General features: G+C 31.6%; 1 protein-coding gene across 1 annotated transcript in view; it reads right to left on the reverse strand.

The window, feature by feature from the left end:
- LOC103272371 (attractin-like protein 1) overlaps positions 1-18,365 on the reverse strand; it is a gene marked incomplete at both ends in the record, with an annotated part of 122,268 nt that extends 103,903 nt beyond the window's left edge. The window contains one exon of the mRNA XM_021718500.1: positions 18,313-18,365. Within this exon, the coding sequence (XP_021574175.1) occupies positions 18,313-18,365 (53 nt within the window). The remainder of the gene's footprint in view (positions 1-18,312) is intronic.
- Between the last annotated feature and the right edge of the window lie 2,624 nt (positions 18,366-20,989).

A 20,989-nucleotide genomic window follows, 5' to 3' on the forward strand; every position in this document is an offset into this window, starting at 1 on the left:
GTTTTTCTATAGCTGAGTACAGAAAAAGCTGAGAATTGAATTTATCTTGTATTAGAGTTTTTTCAAATATAGAGGATGAAGTAAAAAAATGTCAACATAGTTGAGGATATATGCATAAAAGTGTATTATCTATAATACTAATTTAAAAATATATTCTTAATAGACCATAGGTACCACCAATTAAAATCTCTGCATTTTAATTTTACATTCTACGTGTATTTTAAGGTTATTGTACACATGTTTTAATAATATCACATTTACTTGTTTACTCAATAATCATTGACTAAGTTCCAATCACATACCAGAAAGTATAAAGCAAAAATGATAAAATACACATTTGCTATCGTCAAAGAACAAGCAGTTTAATAGAAAAGATAATTAGAACAAAATTTCAATAAACAATAAAATGTATTACATGAATTAGGACAACATCAAGTACACAAAGATCAAGGGAACAAGAGATAGTACAAGTTAGCCTAGATGGACATATGATAGAAAAAAATCTGTTGTTGATGAACCAAACTTAAATATTTTAAAAAGTACCTTGTATGAAATATAAAAATATTACAACCAATGTTCATAATAGCCAAAAAATAAAAACAACCCAAGTGATAAATGGTAAATAAAAGGTGCTGTGTCCACACAATGAAGTATGATCTGACCATAAAAAGGGAGTACTGATATCTGCTATAACATGGATAAACGTAAAAAATAATATGCTAAAAATAAATAAAACAATTATTTCATTTATATGTTATGTCCAAAATAGACAAATCAATAGAGACAGAAAGAAAATAAGTGGTTGCTAAGGGCTGGGGAAATGGAGAATGAAGAATGATTGCTAATATGTACAAAGTTTCTTTTTAGGGTTATAGAAATATTCTTAAATTAGACAGTGGTGATTTGCACAAGTTTGTGAGTATACTAAAAACTACTTTATATGAATTGCACATTTGAGGCATGTTTTATCGTATGTAAATTATATCTTTATAAAGTTGTTATTTAAAAAAACTATATATATCCGGGCACATTCATGGGAATATGTGCGTATGTGCATACAGACACACACACACACACACACACACACACACACCGTCACACAAATGTTATTTACAAAGAAAGATTAGACAAGAAGATAACTTTTCTTAAAAAATGTCAAAAAAGAAATGAAGCAATATTGATGGAAAATATATATACTCAGCAATGTTGTCCACACACAAGAACAACATAATGATAATTTCAAGTAAGCAAATGTCTTAAAAAACATGATCTACCTATTCATTTTGAAAAAAAATTCACATACATATTGCAACTAAGAGACAAATACAAATATGAAAATGACATAGAAACGGTCTGGCACTGAATAGATGACAGATTTAAATTAGAGGAAAATATAATTTTATAAAATAGCATATAAGTATTTTTGAAAGAAAACAAAATTATCTTTTTGTACCTAGACTCATACTTTTTACCAAGAAATTAATATGAAACAACTATTAAATAATTTACAACTTCATTAATGTACCCAGATGTAATATAAACATATAAACAATTACAGCTTTTATTTGGGGATTATTTTATTACACTGATGATTATGCCTATCTCCACACCCCCCCAATTAAAAATTCCACAGTGCCTTAATTATTATAATTACTACTTTGCCCTTATGCCTAGTTAAAAAAAAATGTGTGTAGGAAGCTACCTGACTTTTGAATGGTAATCTTGTATCTAGCAACCTGGCAAACACTCCTGTTGTTTCTGAAAATTTGTCTATAGATACTAGGTTTTTTGGTGTGGAAAAAATAATATCATCTATAAAATAAATGCAAATTTATATCTTCTTTTCAATCCTTATTACTTTAATTACTATTTCTATTAACTATGTTCTTCAGATCTTTGATAATCTTAGTGAATTCTGTCTGCTTGATCTATTAATAATCTAAAGAGTTATGTGAAATTTTTTATTACAGTTTAATAAATTTTTTGCTGACATATTAAGACTACTAGTTGCATACATCAAATATGAAAATGATAGAAAAAAGTATTCTGAGGCATACAATCTTCAGAACCTTTCACATGCAAAGACATGTTTTAAAACAGTTTTGGACTAAAGTATTAAAAAGAGGAGAAATAGACCCAAAATGTGTTGCAAAAAGTATATCAAGAGATATGGAGACAGGGTTGATAAAACACCTTCGTGAATTTGTTGTTGCCTTTTTAAAAACTGCAATGACCATAATAACCAGGAATGGGAAGTCTAGAGAATATGAAAACAACGTGGTTTTGTGGAAGAATTCCAAAAAACACTGTAAGATGCTAAAGTGCTTATCTCATTAGCTGGCAAACATGATTTCCCTCCCGCCTCCCCAAAAAACGTTTCTTAAGGCTTAATAGGAATTACATAAGAAGTTAAAAACTGAAAAGAAATTCAAATGGTGGAAATAGATTTAAAAATATGAGAGACAACACTAAAAATAAATGGGCTCAATTCATCATGAAACACAAATTGACAGGTTTGAAAAAGCAAAATCAAGATATATTATATTTATAAGAGATATGCCTACAAAAAGAGGACACATGAGAATTGAGAGGATGAGCAGAGACACATTGGGCAAAAGCTACTCAAAAGAAACAGGTGTAATTATATTCAGATAAGAGAAAATAGACTTCAAAAAGTGTGTTATTAAGGACATCAACATTACAATTTGATGACATAAATCACCAAAAAACTTTAAAAATTTAAATACATATATTCATCAACTTTTGTTTTCGATCAGTAGAGGCTTCACATTAAACAGAAAATATAAAAGGAAAGAAGTTCCATTCCAAACAGCAAATTTAAAAGAAATTTCCAAGCCAGTTCCAGGACATAAATACACACACACACACACATTCTCCTCAGATTAATCTTTTAGATTAATAAAACTCCAATTAACAATCCATTCAGAATTACAGATTCGTGGAACAGGGAAGTGAAAAAGCTAAAATCTCGGTTCTCAAGGAGTTTGTATTCTAGATGAGAAAGGCAGAAATAATAAATAAGACATTTTAAGTGAGTGATATATGCTATGAAGATAGCAAAGTAATGTTATGGGATAAGTGTTAAAATTGCTGCTCACAGATAAAATTACTGCTCACAGGTAAAATCTGGCTTACAACCTTTTTTTCATTTTAATAAATAAAGATCACAATCACATAACCACACCCAATCATTGCATATTGTCTATCCCTGCTTTTCCCCTACAATGGCAGACTTGTAGGCCCCACAGAAGTCATCTGGTCTGTCATGTCTAAAATATTTGGCCCTTTGCAACAGAAGTTTACCAACCTATTCAGGGGTTACTCTATATAAGACACACAAAAGGAAATAACATATGAACTGATAAATGAAAAATGAGAAGTGAGTTGTGTAAACAGAAACAAAAATTACTCGCAAAACAAAGCAAAGAACCCAGCAAACACAAAGATGAGAACAAGGTCGCCCTGTTTGAGGAAAAGAAAAAATTCCATTGTGCTTAAAATGATTTTTGAAGAGTTGTAAGAGAGAAAGTCAGAAAGCAGGCAAGAGCCACATCATGGAAAACCATTAGAAGGTCTTAACCTTTAGAATGAGATGATCTGACTTATATTTTTAAGTGTCATCCTACTGGCAGAGTGGAGAATGTCTATAGTAAATCAAACCTAAAAATGGAACACTTGAGGAGGATTCTAAAATGTTCCAGAATAGCAAAGATCGTGACTTAGACAGAGGAGGAAGAGACAAATAGAGAAAAATGTATATCTTTGGAACATATTTAGAAGATAAAGCCAATTAGATTAGTAAATACCCCCACAAGGTAAGAGGAGGGAGAAACGGTATCAGGAAGGAGGGCAGAAATCAAAGAAGGCTGCTAGATTTTTGGCAAGCAAGTATACAGAATTTTGATACAGCTATTGAAACAGGAAGTTAGTATGAAGAACTGTATTTTGAAAAGTGAGGAAAAACCAAGAGTTCTGATTTTAAAGCGTTATATATGATTTCTAATGAAATATCTAAATGATGATTTTAAATAGAAAAAAGGGAAACCCATTTGCAATTCAGAAAAATGATCAGCTTGATCATTGGTTATCCTAGTACTTTGGGAAGCCAACATGAAAAGACCACTTAAGGTCAGAAATTCAAAACCAATCTGGGAAATATAATGAGAACCTGTTTCTACGGAAAAATTGTATTTAAAAATTGATCAAGCCGGGCTCGGTGGCTCAGCCTGTAATCCCGCGCCTTTGGGAGGCTGAGGTGAGTGGATTGCCTGAGCCCGCGGGTTCGAGACCCGCCTGGGCAGTGAGACCTCATCTCTACAATAAATCAAAAAATCAGCTGGGCGTGGTAGCGCATGCCTGTAATTCCAGCTACTCGGAAGGCTGAGGCGGAAGGATCGCCAGAGCCCAGCAGGTCGAGGCTGCGGTGGCCGGGAGCGGCCTCTGCACTCCAGTCTGGGCGACAGAGTGAGACTCCATCTCAAAAAAAAAAAAAAAAGGATCAAAACTGGAAGTTTTAGAATATTAGAATATAGATGGTATTTAAAACCATGGGAATGGATGAGATACTAAAGGAGAACATATTAACAGCCCACTCCCTACCACAGTTGCAGCCAGAAGCAGTGGCAGTGCTTAGGAAAGGAGCCTAAAGTTCCAGAAAGGGTCACAGAGGGAGCTCCTTTTTTGTCTGTTTTTGTTTACGTTTTAGTACTTGCTTTGTTTTGTATTTTCTTTGGTGCTTTTTAGTCTCTCTGCGTATGGGTATTTTGGAGGGGAAATGCATCATCAGGGGTTTTTGTTTGTATGTTTATTTGAATGTACGTTTTTTGTGTTTTGTTGTTTTTGTTTCTTTGTTTATTTGTTAGTTGGTGTGCCTGTTTGTTCTTCTGTTTTTCTCTCTTCATCTTCCTTTCGTCTCCCTTCTTCCTTTTCTGTTCTTGCCCTTATTCTTATCTCATTTTGCTTTCAGGGGCAATCTATGAATTTAACACAATACCCATTAAATTACCAGTATCATTTTTCTCAGATCTGGAAATGACAATAAAGAAATTCATATGGAAACATAAATGATGATGAATAGTAAAAAGAATCCCTGGCAAAAGAAACAAAGCGGAAGGCATCACACTTCCAGACTTTAAACTTTATTATAAGGCTACAATAATCAAAACAGTCTGGTATTGGTACAAGAACAGGAGTATATACCAATGGCACAGAATAGAGAGCCCAGAAGCAAATCCTCAATTTCTCAACCAACTCATCTTCAATATAGCCTCCACCATCGACCACTGGGGAGAAAGAGAACCTATTCAGTAAATGGTGCTGAGAAAACTAACTGACCACATGCAGAAGATTAAAACAAGACCCTTACCTACCACCATACACAAAAATCAACTCTAAATGGATCAAAGACCTACATGTAAAACCTCAAAATATAAGAACCTTAGAAATTCCAGGAGATACCCTTATGGAAATTGAAACTGGCAACCAATTCCTGATCATAACCCCAAATGCCCATGTCATAAGAGATAAGATGGATAAGTGGGACCTCATCAAACTGAAAAGTTTCTGCAAAGCAAAAGAAACCATCACAGGAGCGGGGAGACGCCTACAGAGTGGGAAAAAATATTTGCCAACTGTATATCTGACAGAGGCCTAATATTTAGGACCTACAAGAACTCAAATGTGCCAAAAATAAAAAACCAAACAGCCCTATTAGAAAGTGGGCAAAAGGCATGAATAGACACTTCACAAAAGAAGACATATGAGCAGCCAATGGATGCATGAAAAAATGCTCAGCCTCACCAATCACCAAAGAAATGCAAACTAAAACCACACAGATACCACCTAACTCCAGTCAGGATGGCCATCAACAATAACTCAAAAAACAACAGCTGCTGGAGAATATGCGGGAAAAAGGAAACACTTCTACACTCTTGGTAGGAGTGTAAACTAGTATAACCTCTGTGTAAAACAGTGTGACAATTCCTAAAAGATCTAAAAGTTGATCTTCTATACGACCTAGTAATCCCCCTTCTGGGAATATAACCAGAGGAACTCAAATCACTCTATGAGAAAGATACCTACACATACATGTTTATTGCAGCATTATTCACAATAGGAAAAACATGGAACCAAGAATGCTGCCCATCGAAAGAGGACTGGATTAAAAAATATAGTACATATACATGATGGAATATTATGCCACCATAAAGAAGGACTAAATTATGAACTTTACAGCAACTTATATGGATTTAGAGTCTGTAATACTCAGTGATCTATCACAGAAACAAAGAACTAAGTACCACATGTTCTCACTCATAAGCAGACCTTGAACAATTATAATACTTTAAGAAAGGGATTGGTAGTAGTGGAAAACTGTCAGGGGAGGGAGCAGGGGGGTACACTTCATCAATAAGGGTAACTGATCTCAAACCAGGTGAAGTGGGAACCAAAGAGAGGCCCGAACTCTACCTGTACAATGATCATTTGTATACCTAACCATGAATTATACCCATCTTTAAATAAAAATAAAAAAACCCTCATACACAGAATAAGAGAAGAGTAGAGTTAACCAGAGTTTCAGTTGTGCTACACAAAAAGAAAAAAGAAAGAGGAGTGAGAAGAAAATGAGGAGTGCTAGTGAAGAACTGATTATTGTATTGGACCCTCAGACCTAATCTGGTTAAGAATACGAGAAAGGAGGACAACATGGAATTGGGCATGGGTCAAAAGGAAAAAAATGGGTAGGCTTAATAAACATAAATCTTAAAGAGTTTGATGAATGATAGCATTAGTAATTACAAGCTAGAATGACTAAAGGTGGTGGGATATTTTAATTTTATATTTTATAGGTAATGTTATTGATAACAATGTCTGCAATAAGACCATGTTATACTCTAGTGCATAGGCAAGGAAACTATGGGCCCAAAGGCCAAATCTTGACAACTATTTATTTTGTAAATTGTTTTACTGAAACACAGATATACTGATTCGCTTATGTGTTGTTTAAAATGGCTTTCGTACTACAGTGGCAGTATTGAATAGTTGTAACAAAGACTATATAGACTACAAAGCATAAAATACTTATTATATATCCCTTTACAGAAAAAAAAATGCTTACTTCTATTAGATGGATAAACATTTTTGAATAAAAAGGTTAAGATGGATCATACAAATAATGACAATATTATTATTTAATCTCAACTGGTTAAATCAACTACATGCTTATCTTCAAGGTTATCAGAAGTATTATGGTAGGTATTCAGCAACAATGTAAAAAGTATTAAAGATGAATGATGTTTTGAAACCATGTAACCAAGAGGCTGAGAATTATTTCAGGATCAGGACATACTATTCCATCAGCACTATTTATTAATACTAATATGACATTCCTATATCTGGTTGTGCAGAACCTGAGAGTTTACAATGGTTAAAGGTGGTCATATACTAGAATGTGCCTGTGACCAGCTCACTATTAAGAGATTTCCACCATAAACAGACTTTGATCTAGTATTAAGGTATGTCACACTCACACTGGTGATGATTCAACACCTGAAAAAAGAGCACATGTTCTCACTCATAAGCAGACCCTGAACAATTATCATAATACTTTAAGAAAGGGATTGGCAGTAGTGGGAAACTGCCAGGGGAGGGAGGGAGAACACACTTCATTAATAAGGGTACCTGACCTGGCGAAGTGGGAACCAAAGTGAGACCCAAACTTTACCTGTGCAATGACCATTTGTATACCCAATGCTGAATTGTACCCCACATCTTTAAAACAAACAAAAAAAGAAAGAGAAAATCACTGCAAGGACAAATAATTTTGAGAATACAGGAATGAGTTCCTTTTAATTTCATAATAAGATATCTGGGATAACAGTGATGATTTTAGTCAATAAATCATTTTTCTAAATTTGTGAGTAGTTTAAAGCAAACATATCAGTTGACTTAAATTTCACATATCATTATTCCTAAATGCAAATATGATTTTCAGGTGCACAAAAGAGAAAAACACTTGCTAAAAAGAGGTAATCCCTAATAATTTGTATCAGTTGGATTATCTTTATGGTCTCTTGCCAATAAAAAACATTATTAGAAAAAAAGAAAAAAGAAACAGCAGGTTAATAATATGCTTTTTTAAAATCATGTTAATGCTTTACTTAATATGGTGTTTCACTTTTAATTTAGCACTATCTACAGCATTTAAGGAGATCTTGATTGTAATCTCCCATATACCAAATATTAATTTCAGTGACACTCAGCAGTACAATAGGGATAAAACTGTCTATCTCATAGGATTGCTCTGTGAATTATACATAATTGTGTGAGCATGTATTTTGCTTAGAGAAGACTGTCTCATAAAATGAGGCGTTCAATACATGTTATTTTACCTCCTTATTCAATATATTTCATTCTGAATGAATTCCGACAGATTTCAAAAGTCAGATTCTGATATGCATATTTATTTATAGTTTATATTTGTTCATAAATATAAGTTTATGATAATATAGTCATGCATCATGAGGAGTCTGAAACATATACACAAGGACTTTGGCAACAATATCAAGAGTCCAAATGTGTTTTAAACAATGGTATGATTATTAATACAAATATTTTCAGACTTAGACAACTGTTTAGTAAGTGATAAAACTTATGTGAATATAAGTTCAAATATATTCATAGTTTCAATGTGTCATGCTAACATGTAACATGTAGCTCCAGGAATATGCCTCAGAAAATGAACTAAAAACGACCTCTTTCATGCTCTATTGACCACCACCAAACTCTTTTTATACACTGAAAGCAGACTGATTATTTTAAAAGTAAAACAATATTTTAAGACCCGTCAAAGGTTTACCATTGTTTTCTTATAGAAAAGACCAAATCTTACATGTTCTATGAAGCTCTGCATTATTTGGATCCTGCAGATCTCATATCCTCTTATCCTGGCTTTCCACCTTGTTCTACATGTTTCATTTCATAGAAATGGCTTTCTTTTAGTAACTCAAATGTTGCAGGTTCTTTCTAAACACAAACCTTTGCACATACTGTCCTTCCTGATTCTATGTCTTCCTATCCTTATACTGTCATCACGCCTCAAGTCACCCTTTACATCAAAGATCAGACATCCCCTTACATCACCCACGGCCTGTAGCACAAATCAGGTCAGGCCATCTTGGAATATATTTCCAAAGCATCTGTAATTCTAATTCAGAGTTCTTATAATAATGATACCTATGTGACTGGATACTTAGTTTAATATCTACTTTCCCTAGTAGTTTCTAAGCTTCAATAGAGCACAACGCATTTCATTCACTGTGAAATCCCTAGAGTCTAGCAAAATAGCTAGTCTATAAATATATGTAGAGTGAATAAACAAAAGTCAGTAAATGCCAATAACTGACAGTCTCTCTCCAAGTTTTAATAGTCTAAATCTCCAGAAAGTAAATTAAGGAAAAAAATGCATCACCCTTCAGAGTATTAAATGAAATAATTAATACTTCAGAGTATTACATGAAATTGGTTTGCACATACTAATGCAGTAAACACAAGTTGTCCCGTGTTTGCTGATCAGTAATACCCATGCATCCAATTATTAATTAACAATTTATATTGAGCTTGGAACACTCAGTATAAATCCAAAGGTTAAAATATGCTGCAGAAATTCTGCAAGTTCACCTTTTGCTAGATATACTATCACAGAAAAAAACACATAGTTGACAGTTGTTTTCCAAATCTACTGATGGTTTGACCTAAGATATACACTTAAGCCCAGTGGGTCTTACATCAACAAAATAAGAGAGGATGAAATCACCAATACTTATACATTAATGATTCTTTTTTTTAGAGGATTTCTAATAATATAGCCATGAATTGTTCAGAAGACTCCTTCCTTTGCTTCATAATATTTCAAAAGAGCTAAACATGCAATTATTCTACAATGACATATGGAAATCTACGTTTATTTTAAACAAATGCTCAGTGGACTAGGTAAAAACAAAACTTGAAACTCATTTTTCTTTAAATGAAAGCCTGATGCTTTGAAGTTTTTCAATGATATAATACTATTACTTTATGTCCACAATAAACAATGCAACTTTGACTTAATAATCTATAACATAATCTCCACTGTTGGTCAAGTACCCCATCAACAAAAGTGTTTGCACACACAGTCACAATAAATATATATTCACTTATTTATTAATAATTTATATGAATGTGCTACCATTAAGCATTACTGAAGGCCTGCTATGACCCCATTCTAAGGATGGGAATTCAATAAGACAAGATCCTTTCTTATAAGGCAGAATTCATTCAGTAAAATTTCATTTTACTTAAAAACCCAGATTCATGTTTAAAAAAATAGATACTTTTATACTATATAGTGGTAGAATAGAAGTAAAATGTTTGCAATATCTAGAGGCGTCATTTTTAGATAGCACTGGAATATTAACTGAAGATAGAGTATTTGAGAGAGAAAAATAGTAAATGCAAAAGCTACAATCAAAAGAAAAGTTTAAGATACTTAAGATCAACCAGATTAAGTCATTAAAGAATTATAAAATTAGGCCAGGTGCGGTGGCTCAAGACAGTAATCCCAGCACTTTGGGAGGCTGAGGCAAGAGGACTGCCTGAGCCTGTGAGTTCGAGACCAGCCTGGGCAACATGGTGACACCACGACTCTACAATAAATCAAAAAATTAGCTGGGCTTGATAGTCCGCCTGTGGTTCTGGCTACTTGGAGGGCTGAGGTGGAAGGATTGTTGGAGCCCAGCAGGTCGACACTGTGGTGGCTGTCAGCATGCCACTGCACTCCAGCCTGGGCGACCGAGTAAGACTCCAACTCAAAAAAAAAATGAATTATAAAAATAAAATGACTTAGCCAGGCTCGGTGGCTCAGCCTGTAATCCCGCGCCTTTGGGAGGCTGAGGTGAGTGGATTGCCTGAACCCGCAGGTTCGAGACCCGCCTGGGCAGCGAGACCTCATCTCTACAATAAAATCAAAAACTTAGTCGGGCGTGGTAGCGCATGCCTGTAATTCCGGCTACTTGGAAGGCTGAGGCGGAAGGATCGCTGGGGCCCGGCAGGCGAGGGAGGCTGCGGTGGCCGGGAGCGGCCACTGCACTCCAGTATGGGCGACCAAGTGAGACTCCAACTCAAAAAATAAACAAACAAACAAACAAATAAATAAATAAATAAAATGACTTGCCATATGTCTTAGCATGTTGTGTGCTGCTATAACAGAATACCTCAGACTGGGGAATTTATAATAAACAGTAATTTATTGGTTCACAGTTCCAAAGGCTGGGAAGACCAAGATCAAGAGGCCAGCATCTGGCAAGGGCCTTCTTGCTGCACCATCCTATGGTAAAAGGCTGAAGGGTGAGAGAGATTGAGAGGGGGCCAAACTTGCTCTTAAATAACAGTATCAATCCAACCTATGAGTATGGAGCTTTCACCGTCTAATCTCCTCATAAAGGTCCCACCTCTTAACACTGTTACAATGTTAATTAAATTTCGCAATAAATTTTGGAGAAAAGAAACATTCAAACCATAGCACCATACAAATGCCCAAATGATCAGGAATCTAATTCTGCACTCCATTTTGTTCCTTGAATTATTGGGGTTTTTTTGGTTTTTGTTTTGTTTTTTGGTTTTTGGTGGTTTTTTTTGAGTTGGAGTCTCACTCTGTCGCCCAGACTGGAGTTATTCCAATGACAATTTGGGAGCAGGTACAGTTAGAGTTACAATTTGTTTGGATAGCTATTAAAGTGGAAATTTCTCACTATTCTTCCTGTTCATAATTTTACTGAATATTCTAAAAGTATGATTTTACGTAAATTTTAAGGTAATTTATTCAAATGCATGTCCTTCAAAAAAAATCAACCGAATGAAAGGCTAATTAAAATTTCATAAAATTTTTATATCAATTTTAAGAAGTATATCTTCCTTTCTATTTGAGAAAATGGTATGTTTTCTAGTTTAAATGCTCTTTTTATTTCCTGCAACATGATGTTTTTATTATATTCATATAAAAACAACTCTTCGTTTAAATATATTGCTAATTTCTGTTTCTCTAGTGTTATAACACATGGTTAAGAGTTGAATCCTGACATTTTCTTTTCTTAGCTATGCTACACAAATTATTTAACTTTCTACACCTTTGTTTTCTTATATTTAAAATGGCAATAATAAAACATGCTTCTCACTTGAATATTTAGCAAGCTAATACATATAAAAAGCTGAGAACAATCTGTCATAGTAAGTGTTCAATAAATGCTAACTAGTATTATCATCATTTTAAACTTAGGTGCTTTCTACTTTGGAGAAAAATCTATGTTAATTTAATAAATGATGCTAAATAATGAGGTATATATCTGTAAGAAAAATTTTTTCACAATAAGACCATTATGCATGTTATGATTTCTATGATATAAAATCATTCCCAGGACATAATACTGACATTTACTTAGAAAGGCAGGCAGTCCCTTCATTAGCTAATTCAGCATTCCATACAAATAAGGAACTAATATTCTCTGGCTAAAGACAGACATAGTCCCACACAAGGGTACATGGTTTATTGAGAAAAATAAATATAGTATATCAGTGGCTAATCTTCTGCTCAGCAGAATACCCTTGCACAGGGCATAGACTATACAACTCAACTTAGAAGACCTGGTAAGAGGTTTTATTTTCTTCCTTAAACTTTATTCTTTTATTTGATATTTTTTATAGGAAGTCTATGTTCTTACTTAGCCAGAATAATATAACACTTTCATTATACAATATATAGATTAAATAAACTTTTTATACTTCTTCTATATTAACTCAATAGAAATGCTTTTCTTTCAATTATTTTATAATTGTCTTTTAATTATGTTATATTATTCTTCATTTTGTACTATGCTACAATATTAAATAATTCTGAAATAAAAACCTAAAAATACTAGGATATAAGCTTACTGATGAATCAAAGAATGAAGTTAAAATGCCAAAAATCATTTATGTCTTTTCAGATAATGTTCAATTCATCATGTCTTCAATCTATTAAATAAAAGAATTTAGTATATCTGTGTTCATTAAGGTTACTCTGTCCCATTTGCAGGTGGTTCCAAGCATAACCTACTAAATAGTGATTTATGTTCAATGTTTATAAAGTCATATAAACATTCTATAACAAAAATAGCATATTCAGTTTACAACAGAAAAACTCCATTATTTAGATTAGGAACAAATAGAATAATTCCATAAACTATAAGGGCTAATTCAAGTTGTAGTTGCTTTCATTGTTTTGTATGACATACGAGTTTAAGGAATTCATTGAAATTGTCATATTTTAACTTAAATTCCCTACTCTCAAAAGAGATAGTGTATTATTACCACAAAATTCTACCCTGAATTCTAAATCACAATATAAGAAATTAAATATACAATGGTAATTTTTGAAGAGTAGAAGATGAAATAAATCAAAACATGTTATATTACTTGGAAATATATTAAAACACAAGAATTATCCATTTGATTATTACACATTACATGTACTTAAAGAATTAATGCATTAATGTCCTAAAATAAATGATTGCAGAACGTGACTTTATGTACTCTAATTCTATTCTCTGAAGTATATCATCCATATAGTATTTTCATAGTCCAGATGTTCATTTTGTGTTTAGAGTATTCTTTGTTACATGTCGTTGTGATTAAAAATAAAGCATTTAAGAAAAAAAGAAACTATACTACCTTGTGGCTACAACTTTTTATATTTCCTTAAGTAAATTGATTTATTCAGTGTTTACAAGAGTCAGTCAAATTAGATACCATTGCTAGAACTTTCTTTTTTCTTATAGGATGCATGGCAGCTTTTGAATATGTTCAGTTTTGGGTCCTAATAAACCTTGGAAAACTACTAAGACTGTATACAGGGTACAATTGTTGATGTATTATTTTCAATTAAGTTAATACCACATTGCACTCAATTACACTCTTACAGGACAGACCTACATCTTAAACTTTGATCTAATCTTTAAAATTAAAATAATTTCCATTAACACTTTACAAGAACTACTGTCCTTTTCTTTTTTTAGCACTATTTTTTCTTTAAAATTTTCTTTAGCTTTGAAGGTTTCATATCAAATGGCAAGAGTGCCATCTAGAGCTCTATGATTATTCTTTTAATATATCTAAAAGGAAGTGGGATTCTACATAATCTAGAGATAAGTTGTCCAATGAGGTCGCCACCAGCCACATGTAGCTAATAAGTAGTTGAAATGTGACTGATTTGAATTAAAATGTGCTGTAAGTACGAAATATAAACTGTTTTTTAGACACTAATGCAAAAACAGAATGTAAGTTATCTCATTAATGATTTTATGATTTTAATATTAAGTCTTAAATTGAAAGTATCTTAGATATGTAGAGTTAAATAAAATATTTCATTAAAATTAAGTTTACTTATTGTTTTTACTTTTAATGTAGCTACTAGCAAATTTTAAATTACTTATGTGACTCATAATATTTATATTGGACAGTACTGATATAGAAGAAAAATTATGTTAGCCGTCAACATAAAAACTTCGATGTTACTATATTTCATGTTTGCAAAAAATAGAAGTTATATAATGTGTTCATAATTATAACTAGTTACTCCTCTAAGACATAATCAAAGCTACTAACTCAAAAAGGTCAAAGAGGAATTACAAATACATATATATATATATATATTTGGAATAAGAAAAACAGAGAGAATATGGAAAAGCTAGAGAATAAAGATAATTTTAATGACATAGAAAAGAGATGATCTGAGCACTAGTAGGAATAGTAATTTAACATGAATTAAAATATACAGATGAATCTATAAGTTCATAATGACACCAAAATACTAGTTGTCACTTTTGAAAGATATTGAGCAAAATTTATTTATTTTAAATAAAAGAAAAAATACATAAAAAATAAATAAAGGATATAACATTTTTAAGGGAAAGAATATAGTATTTATCATGCCTTTCCTATAATCAAATAGCGAATGACAGAACTTCGCTTTTACAGAACTATTCAAACCAAGAAATCAAGAAAAAATTGGAATGTCCTGTTTTTGGATTCTCGATCAATCACAAAAACAACAGATCATATTCATTTATACTAAAAATAAATCTAAATAAAATATAAGCAAATAGGATTTACCAGTGTCCCAAATAATAATGTTTGACTTAACTTAGAATGAAAAGATGTTTATCATGAGAATATCTATTAATGAAACCTAGCATTTAACAACATAGAGGAAAAAGTCATCCATGATAAAATCTTGCAGTACAATAAGTTAGGAATTTGCTTAATTGTTACAAGGAACATAAATATATAAATTATAATTAGCATCCTACTTGATAAGGCTGTCTATTGTAATCACTGTGATTCAACACTGAAACACATCCCAACATCCCAATAAGGAGATAAGAAGATTGCAAAAGGAATCAAACTGTCCTTATTTGCATGTAATATAATTAATTGCACTTAAAAACAAGAAAATCTATAAACATTATTAATAACAGTTTCTTGAAGTTGATGAATACAAGATCAAAACATTAAATGATTTTTATTTTTAAGTATCCAATATGAAATCCATTTTTTAAAGACACAACTTAGAATACTAATAAAATTATTTAAAAATAGAATATATTTTACACACCCAACAAAACATGTTCAAGGCATAGACACATGAAATTGAGCTCAAATATTATTTTAAAATAAAAAAATAAAAAATAAAAAAATAAATTGAGCTCAACATTATTAGTCAGTAAAGACATACAAAATAAAACCACAAGATAATACCAGTCACACTCTAGAATGTCTATAATCAAAGAGACAAGCAATATCAAGTGTTGATAAGGATATGGAGAAGTTTAAACAATCATAAATGGCTACTGTGAATGAAAAATGGTACATACATGCTAGAAAACTATTTCATAGCTTATTAAAAAGTTAAGCATAAGCCTATCATAACAACCCCAAAATTACAGTCCCAGGAATCTACCCAAAGAAAATAAAAACATATGTACAAATGAAGCCCATATGAATGTTCAGTGCAGCATTTTTATTAACAGCCAAAGCCTAGAAACAATCCAAATATCCATCACCTTTTGAATGGACACACAGAAAAAAAAGTAGTATATTTATATACTGTTATACTGTTCATTAAATTAAAAAATGAAAATCACTCTATTAATAAACTAGAAACTTCTTATGATCATCTAAATACAGAAAAGCATTAGAAATAAATCACCCATTTCTGAATTTTAAATGCTCAGTGAAGTAGAAGATAGAAGGCATTTTCTTCAACCTGATAAAGACAGTGAGCAAAAACTTACATCATATGCATATGTAATGAAAAAAGACTGGATACTTTTCCTCTTAGATCAGGAACAAAATGAGAATAAATATTTGCATGCTCACCACAGCTTTTAAACATAGTATTGGAGGTGCTAGCCATTGCAATAAGTCACCAAAAAAAAAAAAAAAAAAAAGCATACAGATACAAAAGGAAGAAATCAAAATGTCGTTATTCACCAAAAAATACTATTATCTATGTAGAAATTCTGATAGAATCTACAAAAAAGTACTAGAACTGAAATGTCAGTTTTTCAAAACTACAGGATACAAAATCAATATAAAAATTAATCACAAATGCTGGAAACAATCAGAAATATACATACTTAAAAACTACCAATAACAATAGAATAAAAGTATAAAATATGTAGGAATAAATGTGACAAAATAAAAAGATCTGTACAGTTATAACTATAAAACACTGTTGAAAAAATTAAGGAATAATTAAGAAAAAATAAAATACATACTATATTCATAGGTCAAAAGATTTACTTTAGTTAAGATGTTGATTCTTCCCAAATTGAATTCAACTAAAATTCAACAAAATCCCAATATGAATTCTAGCCTATGCTTTATGAAAATAGACAAGCAGATTCTAATATTTACAGGCTAATGCAAAGGAAAGGGAATAGCCAAATAAGTTTGAAAAGGAAGAACATGGTTGGAGAATAAATATTACCTGATATCAAGACTTATAAAATTAAATTAATTACAAAAGTGCTCTGTTGGCATGAAAATAACTAAATAGATTATGAAACAGAAAAGCTAGAAATAGATCTTTGCATATACAGACAATATAGAGACAATAAGCCTCTACATATACAGACAACTGATTTTCAACAAAGGTGCATGACAATTCATTGGTTAAAGAATACTCTAAAATAATTGTGCTTGAAAATTTCAACATTTATATGGAGAAAAAAGAACTTCAATCCATTAGTACTATATACACAAATATTACCTCAAATTGGACCATATAGTTAAACAAAAACCCTAAAAATGTAAGACGTCTATAAAAAAGGGGGCAGGGAATATCTGTGACCATTTGTTAGACCGTTTGTTTTTCAAAAGAACAAATTGATAAGTGAATTTTCTTTTCAATTAAAAACTCTCTTTAAAATAGTGCTAATAGGATAAACAGTCAAACCACAAACTAGGAAAAAGTATTTGCAAATTATATATCTGATAAAGAACTTGGATCTGAAATAAGGTATCCTGAAAACTCTTTATTATAAAAACAATTCAATAGAAAATTGAGCAATGGATTTAAACAGATACTTAACCAAATAAAATATACATGTGGCAAATAATCACACGAACAGATGCTTAACATCATTAATCATTAGTAAAATGCAAATTAAAACGTGAATCAGATACCCTTATACATCTATTAGAATGGCTAAAACTTAAAAGACTAACTATAAAAAAAGTTGAGAGATGTGAAAGAACTGCAACTCTCCTAGACTGCTGGTGGGAAAGTAAAGTGGTACAACTGTTTGGAAATCAACTTGACGGTTTATTCCAAAGTTGAACATGTAGCTACTGGATAATCCTTACCCAAAAAAGTATTTGTTAGTACAAAATCAGTGCAGTTTTAGTAATGAACAAAATCCTGCAAAAGATCTATTAAAAATTATATTTTTTCAAAATTAATCATAAAAATATTACACTAAAATCACATCGTGGTCCATTTTTATAAAAGAGATATGGCTATTTTACTGTTCAGAGTTAAAAAATGCACCAAATACAATGAAAAAAATAATGCAAAATTGCATTTCATTTCTTAGCAATATATAAGATTAAGAAATAGAAATTACAAGATGACAATTATAGTTATTGAAGATTAAATCAATCATCTAAAACTGATAATATAAACCAATTATTTAAAATTAAAAATATACAAATACTTACAATAACATGTCCCTCTTAGTGGATTACCAACATAGCGATTTTCAGAGTCACATCTGTAAAAACACAAAAATTTACTTACTATTAAATGATGTAATTCAAAAGCCTTCTGTTTTTATCAATTAAAAATGTATTTAGACTCTAAATTAAAACATCTTTAAAAAACTATATCATTAATTGAAATTCTAAAAACAAGTCCTCAAAAGAAATAATTACAGAAAACTATATTTGAAAATACATAAGAAAACAAATAGCAGAGAAAAAAACCACATGAGATGAATATAAGGAATGTTAAAAGTCAGATAAGATATGAGCTTTGGAATATATATCTTTCCTTAAAAAAGAGAAAAAGTTAAAGTCAGAAATAAGATATAGATATTTTTAGGTAGAAGAAGAAAACTGAGGGAATTCATAAATCCACATTATTCTTTCGGTATTCTTTGAAATTAATATATTTTCCTCAGTTTCTACACCAATGAACCTAATATGTAAAAAAGGCCTCCTAAACTGAGTAATGAGAAAAAGGTTTCTCCAACCAACTAACCCAAACAAAATAGACTAATATCAATTAAATTCAGGAGTTCAAACTTTCAATTTGTGTAAGCAGATTACTAAAAAAACAAAAACAAAAAAAAAATGAAAGAACTTATGAGAATTCAAACCCATGAGCTAAAAGTTAAATACATCAAAAATCTGCATAACTACAGCAAGAAGAAAATATTAAGTATTTTAAAATTTTTGAAGTTAATATTTTAACTGCATTTTCAGAATAAAATTAAAATAACAATCTCTAACACAGACATAGCTTGTTTTAGCATAATGCTACTTTTTGGAACATTCTTCAAAATCAATTACTATAAAATATATACACTAGGGTAACTGAAAAAAAAACAATATTTCAATTACATGTAAAAGTTTAAAAAAATGAGACAGACCTTCTGAAATGTCTTGAATTTTCCAGTAGAATGCAAAATAATATATAAATAGTGGAGAATAATAGGCTAAATAACCAGATGACATTCTCACTCAATATTCAGTCATATGCTTCATAGTTTTTGTATTTATGGAAAAAATGAATTGAAGAGTAAATTTTTCTCTACATTTATTATAAAATTAAAGTAGAAATATGGCAGCCCTTTTTACCACCAACTCTATAAAACGAAGAACGTATGAGTGGTAGGTTTTCTATGACACCTCCAAATACCACTTTTAAGTTTTGTGATATACATTAGTTTTCCAGCATTAAAAAAATGATTATACCCATTATTACTAGGTTAAGTATGTCAGAACCCACACTATTCCTATATTATTTTCCTTCCTTCAGGCTTGCCTCCTAATCCCATAACTTTGTACCAAGTATATACTTATACTGAAGGACGAATTTACATATGAAATAATAATTCCTTTTTCTGTTGCAAAAAACTAAATAAATTTGACTTGTCACAGATGTGTATCTCAATACTGTTAGAATAGAAAATATTCAACATAATAGTCCCGCATTTTTATGCATAATATATCTTGCATATCTTACTTTCCCAAATAGATGCTTTCAAAATCCCATAGCAATAGAAACTACTAACTTTCACAAACAAAATATTTCAAATGCTTTTTTAAAAGTTGTGTTTGGTTTTTATTTATTTATCTGTTTCCTTGTTTGTGTATGTTTTTGTTTTGAGTAGGAGTCTCAGTCTGTTGCCCAGACTGGAGTATAGTCGCATGCTCACAACTACCAAAGCCTTGATCTGCTGGACTCAGGTGATCCTTCCACCTCAGTCTTCCAAGTAGCTGGAGCCACAGGTGCATGCCACCATGCTTGGCTAATTTTTTGATTTATTGTAGAGACGAGGTCTCGCCAAGTTGCCCAGGCTGGTCTCGAACCACTGGACTCAGGCAATCCTCTCACCTCCACCTCCCAAAGTGCTGGTATTACAGGCGTGAGCCACCAAGCCTGTGTCTGATCTTTAACTGCCACATAATGATGACACATATTTATGGGCATCATATGATATTATAATATAGGTATATATTTTGAAACAACCAAATCAGCTTAACTAGTATATCCATCACCCTGAACACTTGTCATTTTGTTGTGATGAGAACATTCGAAATCCTCTGTTCCAGCTTTTTGAAATGTACAATACATTATTGTTAACTATATCAACCCATTATGCAATAGACCACCAGAATTTATAACTCCCATCTAGCTATTACTTTGTATCCGTTGACCAAGCATTCCACCTCCCACCCTTCCTCATACACTCCCAAACCTCTGATAACCACTATTCTACTATATATTTTTTTAGAATCCACATATTCTTCTGTATTTGGCATAGTTCACATAACATAATGCCCTTTAGGCTCATCCATGTTGCAACCCAAATGACAGGACTTCATTATTTTTTATAGTTGAGTAGTGTTCCATTATGTTAATGTATGTGTGCATAATTGTACATATAATCACATTTTTAATCCATTCATCTCTTGATAAACACATAGATTTAGTCTTTAACTTAGCTATTGTGAATAGTACTGCAAAAAACACAAGAATGCAATTATTCCTTTAATATACTGATTTTTTTTCCTTTGGATAAATACCTAGTAGTGGGATTGCTGAATCGTGTGGTAGTTCTATTTTTGGTATTTTGAGAAATTTCCATGCTGTTTTCCATAGTGACTGTAC

Source organism: Carlito syrichta, unplaced genomic scaffold (assembly GCF_000164805.1).
Source record: "Carlito syrichta isolate Samal-C Ts95f unplaced genomic scaffold, Tarsius_syrichta-2.0.1 Scaffold312293, whole genome shotgun sequence".
Taxonomy (NCBI): Eukaryota; Metazoa; Chordata; class Mammalia; order Primates; family Tarsiidae; genus Carlito; species Carlito syrichta.